Below are 27,952 nucleotides of genomic sequence, written 5' to 3' on the forward strand. Positions count from 1 at the left end.
TACCCATTCACTTCCCCCAGGCTTTTGTCTTTCCAGTATAATTACTAACAATGAGTATTTATTCATCACAACGTTCTTTACAAACCATACCCAGGAAACACTTGATCCACCACTGTGGTTCAGTTACCTCTGGAGTGGAATGCAATGGCTGTTTAATGCTGTACAGCATCACTGAACTGCCTAGGACAGGAGGCAAGGAACAAATCGCCCGCAGCCTGCCCCCGCCCCCATACCTGAGGGAGTTGCCCGCGGCCCTGCCCCGCCGGTACCTGAGGGAGTCGCCCGTGCACTCCCCCCCGGTACTGGAGAGAGTCTTGCCGCCCCACCCCACCCCCAGTACCTGAGGGAGTCTCGCTGCCGCCACTCCCCTCCGGTACCTGAGGGAGTCTCGCCGAATTGTCCCCCTGGGTACCTGAGGGAGTCTCGCTGCCCCACCCCACCCCCAGTACCTGAGGGAGTCTCGCCAACCCACCCACCCCCCGGTACCTGAGGGAGTCGCCCGTGCTCCTGCCCCCCCGGTACCTGAGGGAGTCTCACTGCTCCCGCCCTCCCCCCCAGTACCTGAGGGAGTCGCCCGTGCTCCTGCCCCCCCGGTACCTGAGGGAGTCTTGCCGCCCCGCCCCCGGTACCTGATCCCTGGTACCTGAGGGAAACTCACCGCCCCACCCCCCAATATCTGAGGGAGTCTCGCCACCCCGTGGCCCCCCCCGGTACCTGAGGGAGTCATTGTCCCACACCAGTCGCGTGCTCTGGGTCGGTGGCAGCAGCGCCCCCTCCAGGAAGAGGCTGAGCTGAGCCCAGCGGGTGATGCTGAACATTACCTGGATTAGGCTGATGAGGCCGATGACGCGGCGCACTTGGCTGAGCTCCAGCAGCAGCCAGCACAGCAAAACCCTGGCTGGGATTTAGTTGGGGTTGGTCCTGCTTTGAGCAGGGGATTGGACTAGAACCTCCTGAGGTCTCTTCCCACCTTAATCTTCTACCATTCTATGGTCACCCAGCAGCTTTGCATTGCAGACGTCACCTGTCAGTAGCAGCGGTGAACTACAGCCAGAGAACAGTGCATGCTGCAGCAGGGAATGACTGGATTGTCAATCACTCTATCACAATCGTGTTCATATGGATCATCAATAATTATTGTGGGTTTTACCGACTGGTTTTATCGTAGTATTTATTTTTGACGACTCTGGAGCTCAGCGCAGGGCCAGGGCCCATATTTCCAATATTGTTCCCTGTTTCCTCTTTTTCATAGTGACATTCATGAGTATTTGGGCACCGAGGAGCAATCTGAAGAGCTCTGTGTGGCTCGAAGGCTTGTCTCTCTCATCAACAGAAGTTGGTCCATGAAAAGATATTACCTCCCCCACCTTGGCACAGAGGAGTGTCTGTTTTAGACCCTGATCCTGCAGCTGGCTATGCATGGGCATTAGAATATGGCTGGGTGGAGCCAGATGCAGGATCAAAGCCTTAATTATCATTTAAACTCTCTGTTCCCTTTTATCCCCCCAACACACCCCTTGTAAAGTTAATCATGTAAAACAATTCTGCTCTTACGTTCTAAGGAGAACTGATATTAACATCTTAAATCCATGAGATTGATGTCAGATTTACAGGGTAGAGCCCTATGCATATGTGGAGTCTCGTTAACTTCAGTGGATTACTCACATCAGAAAAATTACTCTTGTAGATAAATGTTTTTGGTTTGGGTATCTGCAAGATAGGAGCAAGGAGTTCTTATAGAAAGTGTCAAACCTGAATACCATGAAATGAGAAGCTGAGATGTGTGGACATTAAAAGAGAGAGAGAGAAATATTTTCTTAGGATTATGTCTCCAGGAAGAATGAATTTGGAAAACCTAAATCACTAGAGAAGTTGTGGAAACAATGATTGTACATCCTTTTAGAACACACAAATCACTCACTGATTTTATATACAATTCCTTTCCTCATCTCACAGGCTGGATTTAGTGTCCAGCATCAGAAAAACCAGTAGTTCTCATGTAGACAAGCCCAATAAACCCTGTAGCACAGGGGTGGTCTAACTACGGTCCGGGGGCCGCATCTGACCCTTCAGACATTTTAATCCGACCCGCAAGCTCCCACTGGGGAGCAGGCTTGCCCCACTCCGGCACTCCAGTCAGGGAGCAGGATCGGAGGTCGGCCCTGGTCTGCACGTGCCGTGGCTCCGCACATCTCCCACAAGCAGCAGCATGTCCCCGCTCCAACTCCTACATGTAGGGGCAGCAAGGGGGCTTCGCATGCTGGGAACCGTGGCCAATGGAAGCTGCAGGGGCAGCGCCTGCAGACGGGGCAATGCACAGAGCCACCTGGCCGCACCTCCGTGTAGGAGCCAGAAGGGGGGACATGCCGCTGCTTCCGGGAGCCTGCACACCTACCCCCGTCCTGGGCCCCAAGCCCCTGCTCCAGCCCTGATCCCTCTCCCGCCCGCCAAACCCCTCAGTCCAAACCCAGAGCACCCTCCTGCACCCCCAACCCCTCATTCCCAGCTCCACCCCAGAGCCCGCACCCCCAGCCGGAGCCCTCACCCCCTCCTACACCCCAACCCCCAATTTTGTTAGCATTCATGGCCCGCCATACAATTTCCATACCCAGATGTGGCCCTCAGGCCAAAAAGTTTGCCCACCCCTGCTGTAGCATAACAGGGAAATCAGCCAGTTTGGCAAGCCAGCTAAATCTGGCGCACAGATAGAACCATGTTAAGTGTAACTGGTATATTATCTGCAGCACAGATATCTGTTGCATTTACCATGCAGGGGAGGAGAGAGGGCGCCCTGGGGTAGTAACTGCTCCCTCTGTAACCAGAGAGCCAGCACTTCCCTTTTCACTACGCAGCTGACTAGAGACCCAAGTCATATGATTTTCAGTCAGGAAACTCCCCAATTGCTGCAGAGATGGAGCTGCTGCTTAGACAACATGTTATCCTGCTGCTTTTCCTGCTGACTTTGGGTTCAGGTATGTTTGGTAGGGGGCTGAGTGTACGAGAGATGCATGTTTCACTAGATCCATGAGGAGTTATTGAAGCTAGGGGTGATGGACATTACTCACAAGCACCTTTCTCGTACAACTTGCTCTAAATTGACTGTTTTATGGCTTGTCAAACTTTCAGGCATTTATTGTTAGGTAAACACTAAGGAATGAATGATGCCTTCTTTTACCCTGCATAGCCGCTCCCCAGATATTTTTTGTGCTAGACCCTGGCAGAAGCATCTAAATCCAGATGTGCTGAGAGTTTTGTGCAGAGCTTTCAAAGTCTGATCCTTTTTAAGGGGGTCTGTTCCAGGCTCACACTGTTTTAAGCTTTGCCTGTCCTGTGACATTAATTATGTAATCCCTTTCTTGGAACACTCTGGCTGTTCCTTTAGTCTTTCGCAGTGGAAAAAGTTCCCAAGTGTGTTCAGGGTCAGGCGCTAAGAATATGTAAGTACATATAAGTTGCCCCACTGAAATCAATGGCAAGTATTTGCATGAGTCAGAGATCTGATCCAATGTCCTAGAACGTACATGTACATCTGCTGCGGGCGTATTCTGCACCCCTCCCATCTGTAGGAGTAGCTCTTTCTTTTTACTCCCGTAAAAGTAGCCTTGTATTACTGAAGTGATAGACAGACAGTCTCTTATTTATGTGGTATGCATAAGACCTGCTCTCTGAGGCCCTGATCCTTCAATAAGGAATATGTGGATGGCCCTTTGCCCCCACACGGAGTCCCATTGACTTTAATAGAACTTTGCATGGGTCAGTCTGCACAACCTCAGGATTGTAGGTTTGGGGATCAAGTTTGAAAATTGGGTGTGTCCAAAAATATTTGGTTGGGGGTGGTGCTTTAATTTGAACATGATGTGCCCCTCTTTAATTTAGAGCTCTGTGCTGTGCACCCTTAAGTGTCAGTCTTTATTACATGGCTGACTTTTTTTTCCCTGAAGAAAATGGTCCACTTTCCCTACCTGAACAGCAGGAACCTAATGTGGGGTGGGTTAAAGATGCCAGCTTGTTACACAGAACTGGATTTAGATGGAATCTAACACTCTGAACTCTGCTGCTTCTAACCCTCCCCACCATCACTGGTCTCCCAGGACAAGTGAAGATAAGTCTCTGTTGTGTAACTTTTCTCAGATAAAACATTAAGCTGACGACTAAGAATAATGTAACTGAGAGGTTTTGGAGCTTACTGTCAGGGCTATTGATAAGATATAAGTGGGGAGACATTGTTTGTCTTATGTGGATAATTTTCTATGCACATGATCTATTAGCCTAGGTTTTAGATGAGGGGTCATACAATTGATGATCTTGCTGGACCTCTAGGGTTCTTGAAATAACTAAATAAATTGAAAACACAAAAAGGAAAAATAGTTAACAAGCTGAAAAAACAATAGTCCTTGTTCAAATTGTACCTCTCTGACTTACTGCAAGCTATTGTGTAATGCAACATTTAGGGGGTTATAAGGACTTGTAAAAATTAGGCTGCCTCTCTGCACATCAGCTGTTAAACTGCTTTCAAGCCCAGCTTCAGAATTTTTCCTGAAGTTAGAACAATAACTTTGAGACACACCGATGTTGACCATTGTAAGCAAGTGCCCAGTGAACTCCCAGTAACTGATTTAAAGTTAGAAGCACACTTCTACTGGGAAATTTATGTGGTTTAATTGCAAGCATTTTAGTTTACTTGAGGCTGACTTTCCTTCCTACCACAAGATTCTTGTGGCCTGGCCTTTTGGCTTCCACCTTCAGCTTCTATGATCCAAGCTCTTTGGTACTGGGTAATGGAGTATTCCCTGAAGTGAAGCTGCCTGAAAATTAAGGCCCCATCCTGCAGTTGGTCCTGGACCCTATACAGATCCTTGCACCCATTTCAATGGGGCTCCCCATAGGCACATGGTCTGCTGTTCTGGATCCAATTGTAGTATCAGAGCCACAGGACTTTAGAGCTTTATACCAAACTCTCCCTGGGAGGTCATTGCTTGATTGGGCAGCAGAGACTTTTTCTTGAGTATAAGGCAAACGCATTGTTGCACTTCAAAGCAGATAGCATTTTTAGGTAATGGTAATAGTCCCAAATAGCTCGTCAACTAATGACACAGACGAATGCAGAGGACCGGTCGAGGGTGCTATCCTTATTTTTGAAACCATGACACGATGTGAACTGATGAGCTGAAGTCCATCTTGGCAGTAAGAATGAATGTGGATTCTTGATGTTACAAAGTGTCAAGAAAAATATCAGAGGGTCACATCAGATCTAAAGAGAACACGGCTAAACCAATTCTGTTTATAATATCATGCTACATGGGTAACCCTTCCTCTACTTGCAGTGTTTTCAAAACATTCTGATAACGCTGCTAGCAAATTGTAGGTTTGTTCAAGGCCATTAATGCTGCTGCTCCTGAAATCCAAGTGAAACAGTGCCCCTTCGGAATAAGCAAGCACTTGAATGTGCTGTTGCACAGATGTGGAGCAGTTCTTAACCCAAATTTCTAACCAAAAAATGGAATCATTCCAGTACTATGCTCTAGGGACCAACCTGCTTCTCAGCTCCTGGACATTCCACATTGTTCTAGTGACTATTTTGTGATAAAGAAGACTAGGGAGGGGATTAAGCTTTAAAGGTCTGCTCCCTACAATGCATCTGCATCATACACCGTAGTAGATTATGCCCATTGAAGTTAATATGAGTCTTCAGCTGCCTTCACTGGACTTTGGATCAGGCCCTAATGATGACTTTTCTTAGGGCCCTTAACTTAACAGTAGTTTGATACTATAAGAACATGATTTGATCTTGCCTGGAAGACTGGGAGCAAACTGTTATACCCTGAGGCTGAAATCTTGGCCCCATTACAGTCAATGGAAGACTTGACATTGTCTTCAATGGCACCGGTGTTTCAGCCCGGATCTTTGCAAGTACCAAAAGGCATGTCTGGTCCAGAAAATTTATTCCAGCATTTGGATAGCTGCACTGGTGGTAGCGATAATGGAAGTCCCCAATCCTGCTAACACTTAAGTACATGCATAACTTCATTCCTGTGGGTAGACCCACTGAAGTCAAAGTTATGCAAGTACTTAAATATTTGCAGGATTTGGGTGGAAGTGTGCGTGTAATCAAGGTTCAGGTGTTTTGTTCAGTAGTAAATATTTTTGAATGAGAGTGTTTGTAATTACCACACCCAAAATTAAAACTCATGGGTCTCAGCCAAGTCTCTTTTGGTCAAATGTTTCAAGGCCAAATGTTTCACACTCTAATTTAGGTTTGGCAAGCTGGTCAGTTGACAATGTCGGTTGATAATCAAATGACAATGTCAACTGACTGGCTATTTGATCACCGTCAGTTATCCTAACAAGAATTCTCTGCTATAGGCAGTGACCTACCTTTTTGATTGCATCATGGTGCCATTCTTTCATTTTTTAGAACTTCATTTCATTGTGTTTCATAGTTTTCTGAGTTCCAATAACAGTTAAGAACTTACTTTTTGTAGTTAGGCATAAGTATCTATCTAAGGCCTAGCCTACTGCAGACCATAAAGTCTCTCTTTGTTGTTACTATTGTTACTGTTATAATAAATTAGTTCTGTAAAATATTTGACAATTTTGACATGATTTGACAATATTTGACCTCTCATTGACCAATTATTTTTGGATTGGTCAAATGCCCCACTCTACTTGAGTGAATCAGATACCCCTTTTCTTTAGGTGCAGTTGTAAAGAAATCAAAAGAACAGAAAGAAGCATGGGGGTATGTAACAGTCAGAAGCAATGCACACATGTTCTGGTGGCTCTACTATGCAAACAACTCTGCCAAAAATTTCACAGAATTACCGCTCATTATGTGGCTTCAGGTAAGATATTGTGAAAGACATTTTTAAAGGAATCTTGATTTCTGCACCATTCAGCATAGTGATCTGCGATGATAGTCTAGCTATACAGAAATAAGATTCTGAGCTATGACTTATTCTCTGAGTCCTGTCTGAACTAGGTTTTCAGGTTAGAAAATAATACTGAACATAAATCAATTATCAAAATTAATGGGACACCTCACCTGGGATATGTTCTGATCACCCTATATCAAGAAGCGTATAGCAGAAACCAAGACAGTTCATTATTCTTTGGATTGTGATTGTACTTAGTGGCCTCAACCCCTTTGTGATAAGCACCCTGCAAACACATAACTAAAGGGCAGATCCAACAGTCTGAAGTCAGAGACAATTGGTGAAAATGATTAGAGGCCTAGAAAGATTTCTGTATGGAGAGAGGGGAAAGATTGGGACTTTTAGTTTAGAGTGGAGACCAGTTCTATCCAATCAGAGTAGTTCAAGGCAATGGTGTGTGTGTGTGTGTGTGTGTGTGTGTGTGTGTGTGTGTGTGTGTGTGTGTGTGTGTGTGTGTGTTATACTCACACACACAAATCCTAGACAGTATATTAGAGTAGCTAATGTTGAATATAATCCACCAGTGGATGCAGTCTTTCACATTCCGGATTAATTCTGCAATGTGTAGTGCACATCCCGTGCACCTGGGGAAAACTGACTGTTATACATGCACCAGCTCAGTAGCTGACTCTTCCATACCCTACCGCACTGAAGTGTGCTCATCTCTGCATGGGAAGAAAAGCTTCAGAATGGTATCTGCCTGGCATAAAGATAATCAAATCCTCTCACAAATTAGTGATTGAGTCTTTTAAATTCCTCTCTCCACAAACAGGGCATATCTATAATGAAGGAAGACAGGGGCTCCCTTTGCATTTTAGCATGCAGCACACAAACTAGTCCTATATAACTCCAATGATCTAACTCTATTGGTGTGTCTTGATTCTAATTAGCTTTCTTGTTTTGTTTTCCTCCATAGGGAGGTCCAGGAGCTTCAGGCTGTGGATTTGGGAACTTTGAAGAAATTGGTCCCGTGGATGCAGAACTGAAACCAAGAAATACAACCTGGGTATAGTAGAAAGTTTAAGATTGGTAATCTTAGCTTTTACTCATTGACTTATAGATGAGATCCTTGCCTTCTTAGTCAGGTGATAGACCAGGACAAAAATGCCCCAAGCAGTACAGTGTCCATCTGAAATTCAACTCTTCCTAAGACCAGAATTTTTCTGTAGTTCTACTTTTGATCCAACAAAAACACTTAAAGTGGTGTTGAACCATTCTCCTCCACATGTTTGCAATCACTTGCTTATCTTTGAATACTTTCTCCCTAAAATGCTGTAGTTGGAGAAACAGCTGCTCAGAGCAGCTCATTTAAGCATAGGCTTACCCATTTGATTTGGTGGAGGAAACATGGTTTGGTGAACTTGTCGGTAATAAAACGTCTGGGACTGGGAAAAGGGGAAATCTGCCTGTATTAGTAATTGAATGGAGACTTCATACAAATCTCCTTTCTCCTGGATGTATAGCTGCAGGCAGCCAGTTTACTGTTTGTCGATAATCCCGTTGGCACTGGATTCAGTTACACAAATGATAGTGATGCGTTTGCAAAAGATCTCTCCACTGTATCTTCCGATATGCTGGTTCTGCTTAAAGAATTCTTCAGGTCTATGAAAGAATTCCAGGTAAGGAACTCTAATTTTGTTTAGCAGCGTTAAATAAAAGTGTGGTTCTAACTAAGGCATCAGAGAGGATTAGTAAACAACTAGACAGAGGAAGATAACAGCCTCTCCAGAGAGTAGCATATCCCACTAGCTACTGCACATAAGAACAGCCATATTGGGTCGGACCAATGCTCCATCTAGCCCAGTATCCTGTCTTCCAATAGTGGCCAATGCTAGGTGCTTCAGAGTGAATGAAAAGAACAGGGCAATCATCAAGTGATCTATCCCTTGTCTTCCACTCCCAGCTTCTGGCAGTCAGAGGCTAGGGACATCAGGAGCGGGGGTTGTATCCCTGACCATCTTGGTTAATCACGATTGATGGACCTATCCTCCATGAACTTACCTAAATTTTTTTATTAACCCAGTTATAGTTTTGGAATACACAACATCCCCTGGCAACGAGTTCCACAGGTTGACTGTGCATTGGGTGAAGAAGTACTTCCTATTGGTTGTTTTAAACCTGCAGGCACAACTGATGTCCTTTTCTTCTCCCCGCTTTAAAGGTGACATTGGATGTCTAACTGACATCTATTGCAGCTGCATTTATTTGTGCTGCTGTCCTTGACCCCAATCCTCCATTCTGGTCAGTGGATTCTTGTGCCTGTAGTGAGCCCCACTGAAGACAATGAAGCTCTGTGCATAGAGCATTGTAGGATTGTAGCCTCTTTAGGTGCAACTCAGAATGAACAAACAAAATAGCTAGTGTTTGAGGGATGAACAGGTGCAGTTTGGGTTTTGTGTGGGTGGCGGAGGGTGGGCAAAACGTATATTGCTCTGGGAGCCTAATAGCCTTATGGTATGGTTTCCTTTTCCAGACTATTCCATTCTACATCTTCTCAGAATCTTATGGAGGAAAAATGGCAGCTGGAATTGCTTTAGAGCTGTATAAGGTAAAGCAGATCCTTCCCTATGTGAGTAAATAACAGCTTCTTCCTTGGCAGCATGTGTATTTCTCACATCTTAAAGAAGGGTCTAATGGTGTATTTGATTTTTTGTTTTGTTTTTGAGTAGGAGCTTTTTCATTTTTAGAGAGTAAAGTTTGTTCACTGTAGACGAGAAAGATCTCAGTCAAGCTAAGAAGTGGATAACTAGGAAATGATTACATTGTGCCCCATGTCTCAGGGGTTAAATGGAGCACAGGCAGCCTGGTTGGGGTAGATTTTCAAAGGCACACAGGGTAGTCAGGTGCTCGACTCCCATTGGAAGTCAGTAGGAGTTGGGCACCCAATTCCCACTTGTGCCTTTGAAAATCTGCCCCATAAATTCTTTAGCCCAGAGTCAGTTGCTTGATTTGGATGATTCAACAATGTCCTGAATAAACCATGTGCCTCTGACAAGTGACACGGCTCTTGAGGGCTCAAGATCACTGAAAGAAGCAGCTTATTCTCAAAGGCTCAAACTGAATTAGAAATTTCATAAAACTTTGAGCTTCCATAACTGGCTTGTATAGATACAATGCACATGCAAACCATGTACTCCCTTCCTATCTTCCTTCTGCTGGTGCTGTTGTCTTATCCTATGATAATCATGTCAGGCCATGAAGTTCAAGAATGAATTCAGCGACTCTTACAGAGCCTCCTCTTACCAAGACAAGTGCCAATGATGAATTGATAGACATTTGGAACGTAAATGGACTCTCATCAGATCTCATTTGTCATTGTGTTTTGATGCTAGTTAAAATGAAAGGGTTGTTTCCTGTAACACTGTCATAAACAGACAGTTAAGGGTTAATGCCTCTTTTACCTGTAAAGGGTTAAGAAGTTCACCTAGCCTAGCTGACACCTGACCAGAGGAACCAATACGGGGACAAGGTTTTTCAAGAGGAAGGAGGGAAGTTTTCCTTTGTCTCAGTGTTCCTTAAGTTTTGTGCCGGAGAGAAAAAGATCCAGGAATCAGCCTCTTATCAGAGTAGTGAGTATTAGAGAAGAAATAAATAGGTTTATGTTTATTTTCTTTTGTGACTTGTCTTGTGCATTAGAGGGATAATCAAATTGGGATTTCTTTTGTGTAACTAAGGTTTTGCCCAGGGGAACAGCCTCTGTGTTTTGAATCTGTTGTCTGTGAGCGAAGCTTGTATGCTCTCTCCCAGAGGTTTTCCTTTCATCTTTCTTTTTTTAATTAAAAGCCTTCTTTTTAAGAACCTGATTGCTTTTTCCTTGTTTTAAGATCCAAGGGGGTTGGATCTGGACTCATCAGGAATTGGTGGGGGAAAGGAGAGGGGATGGTTAATTTCTCCTTGTTTTAAGATCCAAGGGTTTGGATCGGTGTTCACCAGGAACTTGGTGGAGAAGTCTCTCAAGGCTATCCAGGGAAGGGTTATAGTACTTGGGAGGGAGATATTTTGGGGGGGAAGACAGAGTTTCCCAAATGACTCATAAACAGCTGTTTTGAATGATTTGGGTGGTGGCAGCATACTGATCTAAGCTGGTAATTAAGCTTAGGGATTCTCATGCAGGTCCCCACATCTGTACCCTAAAGTTCAGAGTAGGGGTGAAACCTATGACAAACACAAAGGCACTTCTGCTTATCTTGCATTGTGAAGCCTGTTTCTACCATTTGCTGGTTAAGGAGAAGAACTAGCTAGAAGATCCTTGTTTACCAAAATGTGTGTTAAAAGCTGTCTTTACATTATTTTTAAAGGCTATTCACGATGGGAGCATAGAGTGCAATTTTGGTGGGGCTGCTCTTGGAGATTCATGGATTTCTCCTGTAGGTACGTTTATAGGATTTTTGTGAACTTCTCCCTCTCCCCAAAAAGTCCACATCAGTCTAGAATACTGTCTCTGCTACTTTAAATGGAGCAGATCTCCAGTGAATGCAGGCAATCGAATCAGGGTAAATGTACATTGATGTTCCAAGGAGCTGTAATTAAACCAGCCCCACTCTAGAGGAGTCAAAAATTCAAAATGGCTAGTAACAAACTCATATTCCTTTAGATGGGTGGCCGGGGAGTGTCCCTAAAAGTCACTAAAAGTCTGAAGTATTTCAGTAAACAAATGCTTCAGTTAAGGTTTAGCCACTGAAAGATTCACAAGGCTGCAACTGAAACTGTTTTCTCCGTGGTACTTAGAAGGATGGCGTGCTGAGGGAGGGCTATTCCAGCCTCCTTCCTTTCGCCCTGTGATTGGCATGCTCCTTGATTTGGTGGCTGTTGATTTTGGGCATCCAGAAACTGTGAAACTCAAATGTGAGACTGCTTGAGGCTTGATTTCTCAGAAATGCTGAGAACCCACAACTCCACCTGAACCCTGCACCTCTGAACAGCAGGTCAAAGGTGTCTCCAGGTGGGCACCCAATCTCCGGTGTACACTCTTGAATAGTTTGGCCTTATGTGATCCAAGCACATTTTAAAAATGGAGGTAGGAAAATGCCTGTTTTACCACTAGCCTCTACAGTAGGTAGGGGGCTTTACATCGGGAGGTCTAAGTGTTCCTAAATTTCCACCCCATCTGGCTTTTAAACTACTGTTTGCATTTTACCAACCATCTCTAAGTTTACCGCTAACATTAGAAGCCACCAGCCACAGCAGTGTGATAGTCAACAAAGCTAGGATGACTGTTTGCTTGGGGAGAAAATGGCAGAGTTGAAAGCATTTTTTAGGGTCCTGATCCTACAGTGAGATCTACATCGGCAGGCCCCATTGGAGGAGCTGGATTTAGATTCGGGAAGTTAGAAGGGTGGGAAGCTATAGGTTTACCTTAAATAATCTTCCCTACCTGTGCTACAAATAACAACACTGGCTTATAACTTATCTTCAAAAATCTGACTTATTTATATTTTTTGTCCTCTTGCACTGTTTTCAAACAGGTGAACATTGACTACGCAAATCTGTCTGCATGTTCTCATGCACTAGCACAGTGCTGCAATGTTTCAGTTGCAAATGCTGCAGGAGAAATGTCTATTGGTTGCTTTAAACAGTTCCATTGGCTAATGTGTGGGGAGCTAATGTCATGGTGGTGGGTTTAGGCTTTGTAAACAGCTTCAGTGCCTAAATTTTGTACTAAATTTGATCTGACAATGCCTCTTTATTGAGTAATTCATCTTTGCCTCTCTATGCTGCTGTCACTATTATCCCTGCTATATTAGAGGGAAAATTTTGTCAGAGAAATTGTTAGATGCTTGAAACCTATTTTGTTTCTCTAGATTCTGTGCTTTCCTGGGGGCCTTACCTTTACAGCACTGTAAGTATCTACTCCATCTCTGCTATTTGCAATAAGTGTTCTGGTTTTTAAGGCTTCATTCAAGACCTTATATTATACAATTTAAATCCAAGAGGAGACTTCCATTTCTAGGTTAGCTTTCAACCAGTACAATGATAATTATACTGATAATTAACAGGGCATGACATAGACTTATGGCCTCAAATCAAATTCCTTCCATGAAAATTGGTTGTTCTCTCCCTGTTTGCATTCCAGTCTCTCCTTGATGATCAAGGTCTAGTGAAGGTGACTGCCGCTGCCAAAAAGGTCATGAATGCAGTGAATAAAGGGCAGTACACACTGGCCACTTTGCTCTGGTGTCATACCGAGGATGTAATTGAACAGGTATGAAAATGCTGTCTAGCATCAAGATTTGTAAGTTACTTATGCTAATTGCTTATGGAAATGAACAAATTCAGGTAACGCTCTGCTATTAACGTACAGAAGGGGCAGATTTTCCATTATCCCGCTCCTTGTGCAGTTGTTCACACCAGTGCACTCAGTGTGCCACCATGCTGACTTGAAAGCATTTGATGCTGTCTTTGCACTGGTGTTAATGACTACACAAGGTGGTAGGCAATGTAGAATGAGGCCCAGATGGGTGCGAAGCAGTACAGCACTAAGGTTTTGATTCAGTAAAGCACTTAAACAGATGATTTAAAGTAAAGCACATAAATAAGACCAGCTGCAGTGTGTATGTAACAGGGGATGGCACAGCTGCTCCACTTTGGTTGTTGCTAAGGAATGATTTATGATTTCTACATCAGAACGTCTAAATATTTAAAATTTAATTATGGGAAATTTGTAGGATCTTGTTTTTAATTCTGAGTAACTTTAATGGAAACACATCTCTTTTCTGGTCCATGTCCAGTCTATTGGCTGTATTAGGGATGTGGTGAATCCACAATTCTTGGATATGATGAATTGGCTGCATCAGTTGTTCCAGAATATGGATGTCAGATATTGAATGTCACTATCAGAAGGGAGCGCGTGGGATGGCTGAGGCTGGTGTGATAGGAGGAAACTGAGCAATGGGAAGCCTCACATAGGGAAGGTCTGGCCAAAGGAAGCATCTGGGAGTTCTGTGGCACTGAGACTATGGCTGCAGCTGGTGGAAACTCTGGAGCCATGGATGGGGTGGCGGGATTCAAGGAGATTCCCTCCTCTTCAAGGCTAGGTAAGAAAATGAGTAGCAAGGCCTATGCTCTCCCTCACTCTCTCTCACACACAGTTGTGTGTGAACCTTGGGAACTGGAAAAATCCCTTTCCCAAAACCCATCATCAAAAAGGAGGGGAGCAAGGGACCAAATGTCTAGTCTGATATATCCTCTTCTCTCCCTCTTTCAGAACACTGACAACGTGAATTTCTATAACATCCTAGCCAAAAAGTCTCCAGATCTCAAAGCCTCGAAACATGAAAATACCCATCTTCGTAAGTTGAGAGGAGCACGTTTATGAAGTTAAGCTTCCAAGGGCCTGATTTGCAGAGGTGCTGAGCACCCAGACGTGTGGTTGTAGGCGGTAGGAACTGTCAGTGGCTACCACATCTTGCAAAGATGCCTCCAGTGTTCTCAAGTCCTGAACCTACTGGCCTCCGTACAAGGAGGGCTTGAAGAATACTCTTGAGGGATATACCACAGCTCTTCTGTGGCATATGATTCCACCTAGATACACCCTGTGCACCCTGGATATTAGTCACAGGCAGTAATAAATACATTACCGTGGAACTTCACAACCTATGAACTAACTATGTCCTCCAAACACTTGCATGAGATGATCTGATTAGACACTTGCCTCCATCAGCCTTCACGCCATCACTTCTTCATCGCCTTTAAATGTTGACATGGAAATAAAATAACTGTTTTTATTACTGTCTCTGTTGGCTCCCAGAGACAGATGAGGGTGGAGAGATGAGGTGAAGAACCCTCCTTACTTTTAAAAGTAACAAGTGGTTGCAGGTCAAAACTAACTCGTCTGGTGATGAGAAGAGTTGATGTTCAGGCTTACTAGCTAAACAGAAACTTAGCCCCAGAAATGTATTGTTGGGAACAATATGCCCTGGCAGAAAAAGGAACAAGATAATGACTCTGTTCCTCTTCTATCTTCTGACCATGCTATAGGCTGATTCTCTCTTCTACTGTAGATCTCTTAAAAATCAGCAAGTCTCTTCCTCTGTGTACTATTGTGGTTTCAGCAGCAAAGAGTTTCTTAGGTCTGAACGGAATGAGCCTCGATAAGACTTGTTTTTGCCTGGTGGTGTTTGTTTATCAGACACCATCTTCATGCCTATCAATCATCTTTAAATCCAACACCCTGTGCCGCAGAATAAACTCTTTTCTTTCCTTTCAGTTAAACTTTACCAGCGCCATGTCGAACGTCTGCATAAGGACAGCTTAAGTGACCTGATGAATGGACCCATCCGAAAGAAGCTGACAATCATTCCTGACTCTGTCACATGGGGAGGTACCTTCCTACCCTCTGACATGGCTCTAATGGGCAGCTTGTCACTTACACAGTATTGTAGTCTGTTCAAAGCAGTCTTGATGCTGTACCACAAAGTCTCCCTGACTTGCTTGTTAAAATTCTCATCCCGCTTGGGCCCAACTGTGGGACAGGCTCCTAAAAAGACCCACAACAGGGAACTGGGCAGGCCTATGGGCATAGGCATGATTCTGGTCCTTGTGTCTTCCTCTCTCGCCTGCCAGGGTCTAACTAGGTGCACACCCTGGCACGGAGAGTATGCCTCATGCCTGAGCAGCTGAAACCTATCTGTGCAACTCAGTCTGCCAAAAGGATTCCTAGCCATTCTCCTCTCCAGAAAGCCAGTGCTGTGAGAGTTCAGGGAAAGGAGGGTGTAAATCAAACCAGAGGGAAACAGAGCAATGCTGAATACCTGCCAACACCCCTCCAGATCTGTAATGGGAGATGGAAACTGACAAATCCGCATGTGAAGTACTGTTAGAAACATGTCCTGTGCTGCTTTGATAGCCCCTGTATATATGTGGAATTTGGCCATTCTCCATTTCTCTCCAGTCACTCAGACTGATCATTGTGGTCTGGAATGTACCGTTCCAGTGCTTGCTTTTCTGCAGCAACGAATTGCATTTCACAACTCTTGGCAAGCCCTGCTGCTGATGCTTCCATTTAAAGATGACACACTTAGTCAATTGCACTGTCTTTCATGTTTGGATCCGTCTGAATAGGTCAGTCAGAAGAAGTCTTCTTACACATGGCCGAAGACTTCATGAAGCCTGTCACTGATATTGTGGATGCGCTGCTGGCAGCCAATGTCAACGTTACTGTCTATAACGGACAGCTGGATCTCATTGTGGACACCATGGGTAAGGATTCATTCTTCTTCCATGTAGTGTTCCACTGAAGCTATTGACCAGACCTAGAAAAGTCTGTTTGCCATGCTGGATAGTTAACTATCCCTAAATAATTCTTGGTTAATTAGATTAAAGCCCACTCTGCTGGGAGCATTAACTCTAGGCTGATGTGACTGGTAGTAATTGATGGTATCTGAGGCCAATTTTTTCCCCTTCTATGGCAAAATAAGATCACTAAAAACAGATTTGAAAAGTGGCTTTCAAGCAGTTTTTTTAAACAAGGACTGTTTCTTTCAGAAGTTCCAAGTGGCTTATAAAATATACACAGTGGTTGAGACATCCGAAAAGATGCACCAAAATGGGCACATTGCGTCACTCAGTAAATCACGCAACGCTTCCGTATGTGCCAATAGTTCCAGCTCAGTCTGCTGAAGCGGTTAGTGCGGCTCTCCTCATCCAGCCATCTAAAGTAACAGCTGCACACTCAGGCTGTCCACAAGGCAACCAGTTCTTCTGGCAAACAGGGGAATTGAGTAGAGTTGTTTGGAAAACCGGCTTTTTTTTCCTCCTGCAGAAAATGTTGACCTTTTGATTTCCGCCCCCCCCCCAATCCCCGACACACACACCCCCAAAAACAAAAAAACCCACCAAAATCTTTTAATTTGGAAAAGCTGCCATGGTGCCTCAGGGAGTTGTAGTTGAGGTGCCTCATGCGTCCATTCATGTGTCCATTCAACAGGTTGAGCTCCCTGTTCACCCAACCCATCCCATGATGCACCACAGTCTCACCTTGTAGTGACGGGAGGTGGTTGCATCATGGGAGATGTAGTCCAGCTGGGGAGCCCAAGCCATAAAAATGAATGGGGATGCGAGGAAACCAAACTACAGTTCCCATGAGGCACCACAGCAGACTAGCCAAATTGAAAATATTTTTGTTTCCCAGGCATTTTGGTGTTTAGATTAAATGAAATTTTTCACAAAAAGTGCCTGCTTCCTGTGATAGATTTTTTGTTTGTTGGGAAAAAAAAATCTACCACAGGAAGCAGCCGCTTTTTGTGAAAAGTTTCATATAATCAAAATACCAAATCTTCTGTTGGAACACAGTTTTGACAGAATATTTTTGCCAGTCCTAATATGAGCGTGAAGTGCCTAAGAGGAAGGATTGTCTTGTGATGCAGCCACTGCCTTGGGATTCAGAAGAGAGGGGTTCTGTTCCAAACAGTTCCAGAAACTTCCTAAGTGAGCCTTGGTGAAGCCACTTAAGCTCTGCCTCAGTTTCACCACCTTCCCTCCTCCACTATCTGAAAATGGGGATTATAAATTTTCCTTGCCCCCCGGATTTTCAATGATAAATTTATGAATATTATGAGATGCTCAGGTACTACAGTGTTAAATGGTCTAGGTAAGCCTATAAATAGTTAGCCCCTAGTGGCTACTCTAATTTATAATAAACCCCCAAGCCAGACCAGATTTTGGGAGGCACAATGATGGTTTTGTCTCCCCAACCATCCTCCAGTTGGGCTGTACCTCTGAGTTGTACCTTTGAGAGATACAGCTCAGAATCTGTCCCGCAGTCCTGAGGACACTGCTAACCATAGCTCCATGAGGAATAGGATTCACTATTGGAAACTAGCTTTGCAACAGAGTTGGGAGGTAGAAATTAAGTTCGAAGGGAAATGCTGGCCTAGGTCTCAGATCACAGAGATTTGGTGCTAGGAGATATCCCCCCACTCTAAGAATTTGATCACATTAGTTACATCTCTGCCATGTTTACCTCCAGCTTCTTGAATTACATACTATGACATAACTCCTAACTATGTCAACGTAGTGTAGTTTGCCAAAGGCAGCAATCCAAACCTTGCTACTCCTGAGATGGAGCCAACAATAAGGGTGGATCCTGTTTTTTTTTATTGCTGTCTGACCCTAGCCATTATTGGGGATGTGATTTACTTCATTGTCTTCTCTTATGTCTTTCCAGGCATCACAGGTTACGCTGGTGGCGTATTTTGTTGTTAACTATTTTACTACGTGCTAGGTATTTTATAGCACAAATAAAGAAGTGGCCCCTCATCTCCCAAAGCACAAATAACTGAGTTATCATCTTTCCGGCCTGATGCTCTGACTCTGTCAACCATCCCCCTGCACAGAGCCACACCTAGTTGAATCCCTCCACTGGATGCCCCTTATCCACTAGATCAGATGCAGGTTTCTTGCCCTCTCCTTTAAGGTCCTTCACAATTCTGCCCCTTCATACGTTTTACCACATCACCCCACCCACTCTAGCCTTGCTCCCCCATTATGTCTACTTCCCCTACAAGAATTTATGGGCCTACTTCCAGGCAGCCCCCTACGTGAGGAAGGCCCTCTAAATTTAGCAGTAAAGCCAATGCCCCCCTCCCTTCACGTCAAATACTCCTCACAACCTACTTTTTCCATGATGCCTCCACATAATTCGCCAACTAACTAATCACAAACTAAGGAGCAGTCAGGTGACTATTTATTTATACATGCAAAACATGACTGGTGCATATATAAAATTGGACATATTGATTTCATTCCTTTCTCCTGCCCTACTGATATTGATTGTACTGGATGGCAGGCCCTTTGGGGCAGGGACCATGTCTTATTATGTGTTTGGACAGAACCTAGGACAAGGTGGCCCAATGCTGACTGAGGACTCGGGGCGTTACCACAACAGAAATAATTAATAATGGTGTCAGAAGTGACACAATGAGTGAGCCTAATGATCAGTCTGGAGCAGGTGGGGTTGAAGGACATGTGCACCTGCCCAAGAGCACATGCTTGCTCAGCACGTACATCGCGGTTGCTCAAAAGTTTTTCTCGTCTTTAAAAGACTCCGCACTTGTGAAATGGAGCTTGTGGGCCACATTAGGTGTCGCTGGAATATCTCATTCTGCAGCAAATCCCCAGAGTTCATTCTGTTTCCTTTTTCTCCTTTGTTAAAATAGACTCCTGAACAGAGTTTATTGCTGTAATCTCTCAGCCCCTAATTGCTAAGAATAGACGGCCCAAAGCTCTCCTTTTCAATTCCTTTTCATGGACAGCCCAGCAATCAATAATTCTTTAAATAGATGCTATTTAGGATGTCAAAACTGGTAGGACAAATTGGAGTGCCACAAATTGCTAATTTTGAGGTAAAATTAAGCTGCACTTCTTACAGCATGAATTGCTGTAGTAACTGAGCGGTGGTTTTAAAAACAAAAATAGTTTTTTTAAATGTCCTGGAACTGGTCTCTTTATTTGCTGTCTCAACACTCTTCTCTTCCCTAGTTTGGTCTTGAAAACAGATGTCGCCTTTTCAGACTCTCCTGGTTGAACGACTGTAACAAACAGCAAAACACTGGCCCTAATGCAGAGCGTGTTTCCAACGTGTGCTTGTGCTATCACAGCTTGTGCTGTCAGCTTGATCCTGCAGGGTGCTGAACAGCCTCGATTCCTACAACCTGGGGGACAGGGAGTCCAGCAACGTGCAGGACCGGTGCTTGTATTGGTATCAATATACATTTAGAACCAGAATGAGGCTTATTTTGCCCAAGCATGCATTATGGTGGGAACCGCCTAACATTGGTCTTATGTGCCCTCCTGAGCTGAGGAATTCCTACCTGCCGGTGTTTCCATCTTTAGGTTTCTGTGGAGCAAGGGAGGGCTTCAAGATGTTGTGTGCGAAGGGGAATGAGAATATGCTGGAGTTGCTAATGCTGCCACTTCTCCAAGGAGACACCTCTCTACCTTGCGTTTCTGTTTAAACCCGAATGTTGTTGGTACACAGACCGCTTTGTGTCAGGAGAGTCAGACTTGTGCCATTGAGAGGCAGTGTGGTGCAATGGGCAGGGCACTGGACTGGCATTCAAGAGATTTGGGTTCTGTGTCCAGCTGTGCCACTAGCCTGCTAGGTCAGTGGCTCTCAACTTTTCCAGACTATTGTACCACTTTCAGGAGTCTTGCGTACCCCCACATTACACTTCACATAAAAACGACTTGCTTACAAAATTAGACATCAAAATACAAACCTGTCACAGCGCACTTGTACTGAAAAATTGCTCCCTTTCTCATTTTCACCATATAACTACAAAATAAATCAATTGGAATATAAATATTGTACTTACATTTCAGTGTGTAGTATACAGAGCAGTATAAACAAGTCATTGTCTGTATGAAATTTTGGTTTGTACTGACTTCGCTATGGTTTTTTATGTAGCCTGTTGTAAAACTAGACAAATATCTAGATGAGTTGAGGTACCCACTGGAAGACCTCTGCGTACGTCCAGGGGTACATATACCCCTGGTTGAGAATCACTGTGCTAGGTAACCAGGCACAAGCTGCTTCACTCCTCTGTGTTTCTGTCTTTCCCTCCCGCAGTTGGTATGTCTTGTCTATTTAGATTGTGAGCTCTTCAGAGCAGGACTGTCAGCTGTTGTTAGAACTGATCAAAACCTTCGGGTCAACTTTTGGAAGTTTTACAAGACTCTGACCCATGGGGAAGAAAATCCTTTGAATTTTTTATTAAAAGGTTTTTTTGTGGTTGCAAAAAATTTTTTTTCAACATTCAAATTTTTTTGACCGACTATACTTGCTATATATTTGTTCGTATCGCGTCTAGAATAATGGGACACCAATCTCAGTTGGGACCTTTAGATGCTGCCTTACTATAAACAATAATGAACCATAACTCTTCTATCCCTAACTTAGGCCAGGAGGCATGGGTTCAGAAACTGAAATGGCCTAAACTGAAGCAGTTCAGCCAACAAAAATGGAAGGCTCTGTATGGATCTCCAGAGTCCTCTGAGACAGCTGCTTTCCATAAGTCCTATGAGAACTTGGCCTTCTACTGGATTCTAAAGGCTGGGCACATGGTAAATAGCACATTTGCTGAAAGACAAAAGAAACCTAATATTAGTCAAATTGTGAATGATGTATCTCTCTGCTTTGCCTGCATAATATGGCTAAATGCTTTCCCACATTTGCATGAACACTCCAGAATCAGACTATGTAGATTATTCCTTTGATTAATTAACTTCCTGGTTTGGAGATCTGGCTTACACTCAGACTTTGCATAATACCCAGCACAGACTTAATGGGCCTTATTCTCCCTTTCTCTGTACTGGTGTCAATGACTATGCATTGTGTGGAGCACAGGTTGTAAAACGCTGCCTTTCTGGTTGGTAGCATTTTACACCCAGTACTTTGCTCGGGTTTAATTGACCATCGAATAAGGTAATGGAAAATCAGATCTTAATTCAATACTGTCTCTCTAAATTGTTTGAACAAAGAGCGGTAATCTGCATTTCATCCATCTTTGTAACAGGGTGTAGATGTATCTACTGTATTGAGAAAAATGTAATCTTTATGTTCTGTACCACAATCCAGAACTATGGGAGGAGGGCAAATCTTAATTGCACTTTCCTTGCAGAGTCCAAAATATTAGACGCCTATTCAGTCAACACACTGAGGCTTGTTTAAGTGAAGACCACCAAACTGTATCTAGCAGCTTCCCAGCCTTCCTGAAACAGGAAACAGTTTCAGAATCCAGCTGCCTTAATTCACTTGTTTCTTGGCCTTGCTGTGGAATTTCCCATAATTAGTCACTTTTAGGCCTTCATTGTATATTTGTGACCACCATCCTAATGCCCTGCTAGTTGCACTCTTTTTTTTTTTTTTTAAATGGAGATATCCTATCTCCTAGAACTGGAAGGAACCTTGAAAGGTCATTGAGTCCAGCCCCCAGCCTTCACTAGCAGGACCAAGTACTGATTTTGCCCCAGATCCCTAAGTGGCCCCCTCAAGGATTGAACTTACAACCCTGGGTTTAGCAGGCCAATGCTCAAACCACTGAGCTATCCCTCCCACCTTATTTCCCTCTTTAGCAGAAAAGTCTTATTATCCTTTCACTGGCTTTTTTTTTAAATGGGAGTACATCTATTGTCTTCAGTAAAGTTACTCCCACTGGTGTAAGACTAGCATGAGATCAGAATCAGGCCCCCTGTCTTCCTTCCCGCAACCTTGGAAACAAAAAAACAACCAAACTCTGAACTGCATCCTATTTATTTTCACTAGTGCTAGAGCAAGAGCCTAAGCTTGCTTCTAGATTAGGGACATTCCCATGGCCGTGTATCTGCTTGAGGCACATGGAATTTGCTTCTAATGTTGTCAGTTCTCACTGCTTGGGAGGACGATTGGCCTTCTGTTTAAGGCCCAGAACTGGGAGTTAGGAGACCTGTTTTCTCTTCCTGGCTCTGCCACATATTCCTGTTTGACCCTGGGAAAGTCACTTTAACCTCTCTGTGCCTCTGTTTCCCCATCTTTACCTGACTGCAGTCCTCACTTGGAAGGCACTCTCACAATGCACTAATACCAGGGAGCAAGGTGAAGGCTGTCCAGAAAAGCAAGCTAAATATTAGTGTGACTATGAAACATCTAGAGCTAGCAGTCTGCTTCCGCATAGCAATTAATAACACAGTCTCTTTCCCTATGGTAGGTACCATCCGATCAAGGGGACATGGCATTGAAAATGGTCAGGATGGTGACACAACAGAAACACTGGTGAAATGGATGCCAGCTGGCATGGTTTTCACATACAACTCCGGTGCTTTAGCAGAACTTGTGCCACAGACTGAACTTCAGAAGGAACAATCACTCTGTGGAAAGTTAGCCTCTTTTACACTTTGGTAATGTGCAAGGCATTTAAGGAGATGCATGGTTATTCTTAAATGAAATGCTGCCTTTGAATCTGTAAACTGTGATTCTCTGCCTCAATACTGCTCACCCTGACTTTTCCTATGAGAACTTCACTCTGATAAATAACACACTCCGACGCTTCTTTGAGGATTGCCCAAATGCTCTTTGTCTGTTTATGCACCACTATTAAGATGAGTTTGCAGCTCTAAAGATTCAACCTCAGGCAGCAAGCCGGCTTCCATAAGCTGCGGATGCTTTTTCCTAAACGGATGACTTGGCATCTGAGTCAGACAGCATCGCTTTCTAGCTAGACGCCGCAGAGTGGCTGTGCTAGGACTTCATTTTGGATACAGATCCAGTTTGGACTGAGGTGTGTGTTCATACTGAACCACTCTTTCTACTCTTGAGCCTCCTCTTTCTTGTGCATTATCCAAGATTTGATTTTTAATGCACTCAGTGCCACACAATCATCGCTCAGTACTTAATATGAGAATAAACAATGTGCCAATACTTTCTCTTCATAGAACGAGCCAAAGTTCTAATGGATAAGAGCTGCTGGGCTCCTGGCCTCAACCCAGAAAGCAAATAGGAGAAGGTTATTTAAGCGATAAGGAGGAGGCATAAGTCAGAACAAATACCCCATCCATATTTTTCTAGATCTTGGATTGAGTCTTGCCGTGAGCTATTGGCTTTACCATTTGAAGTGGAGATTCTTTATAAAGTGTACTTATCCCAGTTCCCAAGTGAAAACAATCACACAAATGAGGTATTTGAATCACTTCATTCCTGGTGTACAGCTGCAATCCCCTTTGAAAATGACCCTTTTTATCGACACTCAGGCAGCTTGTTCCAGTTGTCAGAATCCTAAATAAATAGCAAACAGCCCTGTGCCTCCCCACATATGAAACGTAAGAGTATTAGCGTAGCAACTATTTTGCAGTGTAATGCTGTGTAAACACATGTGCACAAACTATATTGTTAGAGCATAAATAAGCTGAAACTGCTATGGGGAACTTTGGCAATGCAGAAACAATCTACCTTTCCAGTAAACCAGTGGATCTCACTTAAATGCTGCACCTCATGGAATCAAGTTGATTTGATGCCTAAAACCTTGTACCTCTATGGTCTGGCTTTGGGGAATAAAACCCTCAGTGCTAAATAATGAATCCAATAGTTACAACTATGCTGATCTATATATTGATCCTGCTCTTGTCACATTTTTTAACATGTTCTTGAAGCCAAATAAAAGCCAATATTGTAATGGATTATAGCACTTTCTGCCTAAAAGCAGCAATGGGGGGATACTGCCATGTGCCCCCATACGTCATAGGTATATAAGTGGTAGGTAGCTAACAGCAGCAAGTTTCTTCTCCCTGTGCCCAATGCAGAGAAAGTGTGGAGGGCAAGAATCCACCTGGAACCAGTGACTTAGAGGAACAGCTGGTTATGATCTAAGGGAGATATGATAAATAAATTGGGGGTTAGCTCCCTTTGATAGACACCCAGCCAGCGTTAGCTGTAAAATCCCTCTTGGTAGCTGTTCTTTACCTGTAAAGGGTTAAAAAGTCCCCCAGCTAAAGAAAAAAAAAAAGTGGGCACCTGACCAAAAGAGCCAATGGGAAGGTAAAACTTTTTAAAATGGGGAAAGAAACTTTCCCTTTGTTGGTTGTTCTCTGGGCTGGAGGGACAGAGCAGCCATGCTATAAGCAGCTTTAAGCCAGGTATGATCATAAATCATCAGATCATGCCTAGAACTACTTATCTGACCTCCAAAGGTGTAAGTAGATCCGAATGATTAGCTACATGTGATCAGGTTTATTTCTGTTTATTTTTTAAGGCTTGTGGATCTCTGTGCTAACCCCTGATGCTTTTGTTTGCTTGTAACCTTTAAGCTGAACCCCCAAGAAAGTTGGTTTTGGGTGCTTAATTTTTGTAATTGTTTCTTTTAAGATCTAGCAAAAAGCCTGAGTTCCAAATGTATTTTTTCCCCGTTGTGTTTTTAATAAAATTTACCTTTTTTTAAGAACAAGATTGGATTTTTGGTGTCCTAAAAGACTTATGCATGTTGTTTGATTAGCTGATAGCCACAGCTAATTTCCTTTGTTTTCTTTCTGAGCTCTTCCCCGGAGTGGGAGGGGGAGTAAAAGGGCTTGAGGATACCCCAAAGGGAGGAATTCCCAAGTGTTCCTTCCTGGGTTCAAAGGGAGTTTTTGCATTTGGGTGGTGGCAGCGTTTACCAAGCCAAGGTCAAAGAAAAGCTGTAACCTGGGAATTTAATACAAGCCTAGAGTGGCAAGTATTAACTTTTTAAATCCTTGCGGGCCCCCACTTCTGCACTCGGAGTGACAGAGTGGGGATTCAGCCTTAACAGGAGGGATACAAGCAATTTCCCTTGTTTCTTCAATGGGGAGTCATTTTCCCCTTTCTTAGTCATCGCCCAAGGTATATGGTGGTAGTTCTGTTAGCCTGCAAGCTTTTGAAAACTGATGACTTCCTCTGAAGTTGTTTCTAGCAGGAGTACTGTATGCCAAAGTGCACTAGGAATCGCCTCTGTGCAGGGTATCAGGGTCTGCTTGGCCAGTTAATGCACAGCAGGTTAGTGTGGTGTAGATTTACACTCCTGCTTGCTGTGCACTAACTCTTTCTAGACAAGACTTTGCTGCTACTTTAATCAAGCCCATAGAGCAGAGGTCGGCAAACTACGGCACATCCGGCCTGCGGGACCGGCCTGCTCCTGAGCTCCTGACTGGGGAGGCTAGCCCCCGGCCCCTCCCCTGCTGTTCCCCCTCCCCCGCAGCCTCAGCTCGCTGTGCTGCCAGCGTGGCGGCTTGGCTGGCTCCGGCTGGGTGGCGTGGCTCAGGGTGCCCTGGCACGGCCCCCCCAACAACAGGGGCCCCCAGGGCTGGGCACTCGGGCAGCTCAGCACTGGTGCTCCCCCCGTGCTTCTTTGTAAATGTATCTACAGTTAGGGACAAATATGAGACAAAGTGATCCAGACATTGAGCAGGCAGATTTTATACAAGCTTCCCCACATTTGCCAGTGCGTAACCACCCTGACTTGCAGTTCCCAGCCCAGGGCTACTGCTCCCTCATCATAGGACAGGAGGAACTCCCACTGATGTCAGTGAAAGTTATTTCTACTCTGCCACTGGAGAATGTGTTCCTTTGTGCTCATCAGGCACAACCAATCATGCCCACATCTATAGTGCAGTATATAATGCACACCAGTGCAGGCTAAGATCTGCCATGTTGCAAACTCATGATTGTATCACAGTTCTTGTGCAATTTGGTGATTTTCCTTAAGCTCCAGCTCCTGGAGACAATTAATTACAAGAAAATCTCAGTTTTCATATAAAAACCACAAGAAAAATTCTATATATGCAAACTGATGGGATCAAAATTAGCTGTTACCACTCAAGAAAGATCTTGGAGTTATCGTGGATAATTCTCTGCAAACATCTGCTCAGTGTAAAATGGCAGTCAAAAACCTAACAGAATGTTAGAAACCATTAAGAAAGGGATAGATAAGAAGACAGAAAAATATCATAATGCCACGATATAAATCCATGGTATTCCCACACCTTGAATACTGCATGCAGTTCTGGTCATTCCATCTAAAAAAAGATATATTAGAATTGGAAAAGTCACAGAGAAGGTCAACAAAAATGACCAGGGGTATGGAACAGCTTCCATATGAGGAGAGACTAAAATGACTGGGACTGTTCATCTTAGAAAAGAGATGACTAAGAAGATGATAGATGTCTGTAAAATCATGAACGGTGTGGAGAAAGTGAATAGATCTGGAGGTGTTATATACCCTTTCACATAACACAAGGACCGGGGGTCACCTAATGAAATTAATAGGCAGTGGGTTTAAATCAAATATAAAGGAAGTACCTCCTCACACAACACAGTCAACTCGTTGCCAGGGAATGATGTGAAGGCCAAAAGTATAACAGTTCAAAAAAGGGTTAGATAAGTGAATGCAAGACAGGTCCATCAGTGGCTATTATCCAAGATGGTCAGGGGCGCAACTCCATGCTCTGGGTTTCCCCAAACCTTTGACTGCCAGAAGCTGGGACTGGATGACAGGGGATGGATCACTTGATAATTGCCTTGTTCTGTTCATTCCCTCTGAAGCACTTGGTATTGGCCACTGTCGGAAGACAGGGTACTGGGCTAGATCAATCACTGGTCTGACTCAGTGTGTCCGTTCTTATGTTCTAGATATCAGGGTTGTGGACAAAAGTTTGAAAATTGGCCCTAAAAGCTCCAAAACCAGAAAGCAGATAAAAGAATCTGAGCTGTATTATTTCTTTCACAGGTCATGAGTTGAGAGGCAATCTCTAGATTTTGGAGGCCCTATTCATGATTTTTGAATGCTGGAGGTTGACAACACTGAGGAGGAGATTGCCAAATCCATTCTCCCTGTAGCCAGTTTTGAACTTGGAGTTTACAAGTACAAGTCCCTCACAATGGGCCTGAAATATCAGGGTGCTGCTCTAACTTCACAACCCTTTAGTTTCCAGCCAATCTCTGATCAAACACTTTGCTTCCCTTCTCTTAGTTCTCACCACTTCTTTGGCCTCAAATCTCCTCTTTTATCCCTTGCTTCACAGCTGACTGTTCCCATCTTCTTGCATCAACTATCAAAATCTCGCTTCTGAGATCTCTGCTCTTTGTTTTCTGCTCCTAGAAGAGATGCCCGTTTTCTCTTATCAGCAAAGGGCCAGTTGAACTCAAGGGGTTTATGTTTTTCCATAAGGTCTGGCAAATTCAATCTGCAGATTTGGGAAAAGGTGGAATAAAAAGGACGCCTATTCCCTGGCTGGCTAAGGTACCTTTGAGTGTTTAAAACAAAATTAAAAGGGGCATTAAGGTTAGATTGTACAAATACAATTGCCTGCTGGGAAGATCCCTGCAATCCATGGAACTTGAATCCAGGTCCACAGCGTTCTTACCTATCATCACACTGCAGCCAACAACTTACTGGCAGGAACTAGAATCAAAACTCCTTGAAGACCAGCTCAGATAGTGGGCATCACCCCGGAGCCTGGAACACTGGAGCTTCTGGTTGGCCCGCTCCCCCTACTTAAGCCAGAAGGAGGAACAGGAAATCATCCATACAAACTGTTGA

At 44.0% G+C, this 27,952-nt stretch overlaps 1 protein-coding gene across 4 annotated transcripts in view; it reads left to right on the forward strand.

Annotated features, from left to right (window-relative positions):
• The first annotated feature begins 2,818 nt into the window (after positions 1 to 2,818).
• LOC122172254 (retinoid-inducible serine carboxypeptidase-like) overlaps positions 2,819 to 27,952 on the forward strand; it is a 331,017-nt gene continuing 305,883 nt past the window's right edge. The window contains exons 1-13 of one of the 4 annotated variants that reach the window (XM_065563529.1): positions 2,820 to 2,972; positions 6,697 to 6,842; positions 7,849 to 7,938; positions 8,396 to 8,551; positions 9,406 to 9,480; positions 11,231 to 11,303; positions 12,734 to 12,771; positions 13,006 to 13,134; positions 14,137 to 14,221; positions 15,139 to 15,252; positions 15,993 to 16,130; positions 20,830 to 20,993; positions 22,616 to 24,716. In XM_065563529.1, the coding sequence (XP_065419601.1) occupies positions 2,912 to 2,972; positions 6,697 to 6,842; positions 7,849 to 7,938; positions 8,396 to 8,551; positions 9,406 to 9,480; positions 11,231 to 11,303; positions 12,734 to 12,771; positions 13,006 to 13,134; positions 14,137 to 14,221; positions 15,139 to 15,252; positions 15,993 to 16,130; positions 20,830 to 20,993; positions 22,616 to 22,684 (1,338 nt within the window). In that variant the 5' untranslated portion in view covers positions 2,820 to 2,911 and the 3' untranslated portion in view covers positions 22,685 to 24,716. Of the gene's footprint in view, positions 2,973 to 6,696; positions 6,843 to 7,848; positions 7,939 to 8,395; positions 8,552 to 9,405; positions 9,481 to 11,230; positions 11,304 to 12,733; positions 12,772 to 13,005; positions 13,135 to 14,136; positions 14,222 to 15,138; positions 15,253 to 15,992; positions 16,131 to 18,096; positions 18,283 to 19,409; positions 19,554 to 20,829; positions 22,004 to 22,615; positions 24,717 to 27,952 lie in introns of those variants that run through there. The other 3 variants (XR_010591886.1, XM_065563531.1, XM_065563530.1) reach the window with 3 other exon arrangements.

This window comes from Chrysemys picta, chromosome 12, assembly GCF_011386835.1.
Source record: "Chrysemys picta bellii isolate R12L10 chromosome 12, ASM1138683v2, whole genome shotgun sequence".
NCBI lineage: Eukaryota > Metazoa > Chordata > Testudines > Emydidae > Chrysemys > Chrysemys picta.